The following is a 3,977-nucleotide window of genomic DNA, read 5'->3' as shown; positions in this document are numbered from 1 at the left end:
TAAATTATTAAATCAAAGGCTAACATTATTCAAATTTTTATGAATGAACGAATCAACATTAAAATTTGAACTTTTAATTAATAAAATCCGAAGCTTTAAATCGTTCATTAACATTTAAATTTCAGATTTTTAATAATTAGGTTTAAGTGCGATTAAAATTAACGAAACCATTCAAAATTTTAATCCAATAATTTTTAAAATTAGCCATTGACCCATGAAATTATATCCCCTTTCCCAATTAACCGAATTATTAAACCAAAATTAATTAAAATTCAATTAGGGTTTCAAATTTTACGAATTGGGGAAAGGCAAAATTAGGGTTTATACCTATCCGAAAAATCTGAATATTTTACCATATATCAAAAATATACCCAGCAACTTTGTGTCAAAATTTCAAGAAATTTCGAGTAGTATAGGTTGACCTTTTAATTGAACTACTATCCGACACTTTTAATTTTTAATGAAAAATTAACAAACACGCCCAACAAACGACACTTCGAGGCCTGTTTTTGCAATTCCGTTCGCATGAGTTGATCTTAGAAAATCCTTTTCAATCAGATTAGGGTTTTAAAACTCGGAAAAAAGAATATGTTTGATTTCGGACCTGATTAGTACGCAATTCATCCAATAATTCGTAAAAATTCCGAAAATTCAACAAAAAAATCAAAATTTTCGAAAGATGCAAAAACAATTAAATCATGCTAAAACATGCTTTGAATACATAAGGCTCATGATACCACTGTAGGGGAATACAGTTAAATATAATACGGATATTTCATGAGATACCCCCGAGGTTTAAGTTAATTCACTAGGTACCCTCGTTGTTTCAGTAATCTACCAGGTACCCCTCAGGTTTCATTTTCTCGCATGACTTAACCCTGTCGTTAAGTGGCCGTTAGAAACTTTTTTTCACCAGGTACCCTCGTAATTTATTTCACCAGGTACCCCTGAGGTTTTTTAGGTTTTCACCAGGTGCCCTAGTGTTTTATGGTAATTTCACCAGATACCCCTGCTCACCAACGGCTAGTTTTTTTAAAAAAACTAGCCGTTGGTGAGCCTTCTCTATTTAAAGGGGGAGCAGCAGCAACGCTTCACTACAAATTTCTGATCTTCTCATTAACCAACTCATATTTTTCCTATTTCCCAACTCACTTTCAAATGAGCTCATATTCTCAATCCCAATCTTCATCTACTACGTATGAATCCTCATGCGTTGTAGTTCCAAACAAAACATGCAACATATGTGGGAAAAAATTTGCAATAAGAAGTTCTGAAACAATGAAAAATTCTCAAAGACTATATTACAAGTGTGACTTATGTGACAACTTCAAGTGGTGCAAGGGAAGCATTGAGCAACCACTGCCAATCAGAAACAACAGAGGCACAAAGGAAGGAGAAATTGAAGAAAAAAGAAGCTTGAATGAAGAAATTCACCAAATGAAGAAGAAACTCAAGCAACAAAAGAAATTAATGCATGGAACTATCAAAATTGGCATTGTAATGTTTTTTATTCTAGTATTTGTAATGAGAAAGTGAATGATGACATTTCATCAATAATATGATATTTCATTTCCGAATTAAGTAGCTTTACAAAAGTGTGCCCCCGACACGCAAAAACTTTAAGTGTAGCTTTACAAAAACTTGCTCCCATTGGCAAAAGATATACATGATAAGTTTAGCAAAAAGTTATGCATAAATCACAAAATCAAGTACGCTTCCTTTTTCCCTTACTTGATGCATTACGTTGTTGCTGTGAACTGGAAGCACCTTGATCTCCCCCTTGCTGTGAACCAGCTGCACCAGAACCAGTTGCACCAGCAGAACCAGAAGCACCAGCAGCAGCAGCAGCACCACCACCACCACCAGCAGCAGCAGCAGCAGCAGCAGCAGCCTTCTTTTGCTTTGCAGTGGCCCCACCTTTGCATGTCCTTGCATTGTGTCCCACCTCCTTGCACTTACCACACCTCACAATGTTGTTTCTCTTTCCCCTTTTTGGATCATGTTTACCTCTTTTTCTCAGTTTAGGGGGTCTACCTGATGCTCTCTTCATGGGTGGTGGGAGGATAATAGGAAGGTCAAAAGAAGGCCATTGGGTTGGGTCAGGAATGGGTTGTATGTGCTCTGAGTAAGTTAACTTGTATGCTTGCCCTTTGAAGTAGTGAGACACAAAATCAGTAGCCTCAAGTCTTTGGTGGTAAATAACCCTAAGGCCATGTCTGCAAGGTATACCAGATATTTGCCATACTCCACAACCACAAGTCCTTGCATCAAACTTAATAGGGTATTTGACAGCCCCCTCTTTCACTTCATATTCCCCTCCCCCAGCAACTGTTACAGAACAAAACCTAGACTGTTGACTCCTCTCTTCTAATACCCCAGCAGCATATTCAGTCAATTGGTTTGGTCCCATTTCTACAGCCTTGTCAAATCTAGACCCAATCTTCTTCATACACCAACTCCTAGCCTCTATTAGGTCCAAGCATCCAAGCACAAACAAAATAAAGCAGCAAAACAGAAAATGTATTAAAAAAAAAGGACAGGGGTGGTGTAAAACATATGCAGCCACAATGTAAAAAGAAGTAAAGACAGAACATTTACCTTCCATCAGAGTGTACACTGGCATGTCTCTAAAAGGCTTGGTACAAGCGTTGAAAGATTCAACAAAATTGGTGGTGTTGTGATCACAAACCACATGTGGTTCAAACTTGTGCCTTGACCACTGCTCTGGCACTTGGGACAGATAATCCACAGCCTTTGGATCAATTTTGGCAATCTTCTCCATTGCCTTGTTGTACACATATGGGTTGTATGCATTTGCAGCAACCCAGAAGGACTTATGGAAGGCAGTTCCATGCCAGCCAGCTTATTTACAGTTGGAGTACAAGCGTTGGGCACACACTCTCCTTGTTGCTCTGGGGAACACTTCATAAACAGCACCATCCACACCCTATATCAGACACATAAACACTACATGAGACACATATACAATATATTAGTAATTCAAAAAATCTAATTCACCAGATACCCCTGAGGTATCTTTGATTTTCACCAGATACCCCTGAGGTATCTTAAATTTTCACCAGATACCCCTGAGGTATCTAAGATTTTCACCAGATACCCCTATGAAAAAGCAATAAATCTTACCCTCATTCTGTCACTTATGAAAGTCCAGTCCTCTCTGTGCACACCAAAGTTTCTGAACATTTCTCTCAAGCATCTGAAGAAGTATGCCAAGTGTCTCCAGTTTCTCCATCAACAATCCCATAAGCAATTGGGAATATCTCATTGTTCCCATCTATGGCAATCGCAGTGAGCATTTGTCCCTTGTAGGTTCCACTGAGGTGAGCACCATCAATGCCAATAATTGGCCTACAACCTTCAAAAAACCCCTTGATCATGCAACCAAAAGAAAAGAAACATGACTTAAAGTGAGGGGTTGCACCAACAATCTCCTTAGTCCATGTCACAAGAGCATAGCTTCTGGGATTTGTCCTCTTGATCATATCTGCATAAGCTGGCAGCAGATCATAGGACTCACTAAACCCCCCATGAATCAACTCCTTAGCCATGTTTCTTACCTTATACAACAACCTCAACTTCACTTCAATCCTAAACATCACCCTGCATCTTTCTTGTAGGCCCTCAACAGGATAGTCAGGATTAGATTTAATATCCTCCATGAGTTTCTTACACAACCACTCAGAACTAACCATGGGGTTAGCATCTAATCTGCCACACAGTTTGTGCTCCCCTGTCAAACTCTTAATTGCCCAACTAACCCCATCCATGAGCATAGATGCATGAATCCTCCAGTTGCATTGTTTTTGATAACACCTTGCTGTGAACCTCTTAGAATCATGCTTATCCGGAGTCAAAGCAAACCCTTCTTGGATACAGAAATCCCTTAACACCCCTAGGAAGTGTTCTTTGCTTGAGAAAATCATCCAAGGTTCCAGTTTAATCTCCCCATAAAGCAT

The 3,977-nt window shown here is 38.8% G+C and overlaps 1 protein-coding gene across 1 annotated transcript; it reads right to left on the bottom strand.

Annotated features, from left to right (window-relative positions):
- Positions 1–3,209: 3,209 nt before the first annotated feature.
- LOC130471559 (uncharacterized) lies at positions 3,210–3,977 on the bottom strand. The gene has a single exon (XM_056841754.1). The coding sequence runs from the start codon at positions 3,975–3,977 to the stop codon at positions 3,210–3,212; it is 768 nt and encodes a 255-aa protein (XP_056697732.1).

This window comes from Spinacia oleracea, chromosome 4 (genome assembly GCF_020520425.1).
Source record: "Spinacia oleracea cultivar Varoflay chromosome 4, BTI_SOV_V1, whole genome shotgun sequence".
In the NCBI taxonomy this organism is placed as follows: Eukaryota; Viridiplantae; Streptophyta; class Magnoliopsida; order Caryophyllales; family Amaranthaceae; genus Spinacia; species Spinacia oleracea.
The sequence above is the reverse complement of the archived record's forward strand: the minus strand, read 5'-3'. Positions and strand labels throughout refer to the sequence as shown.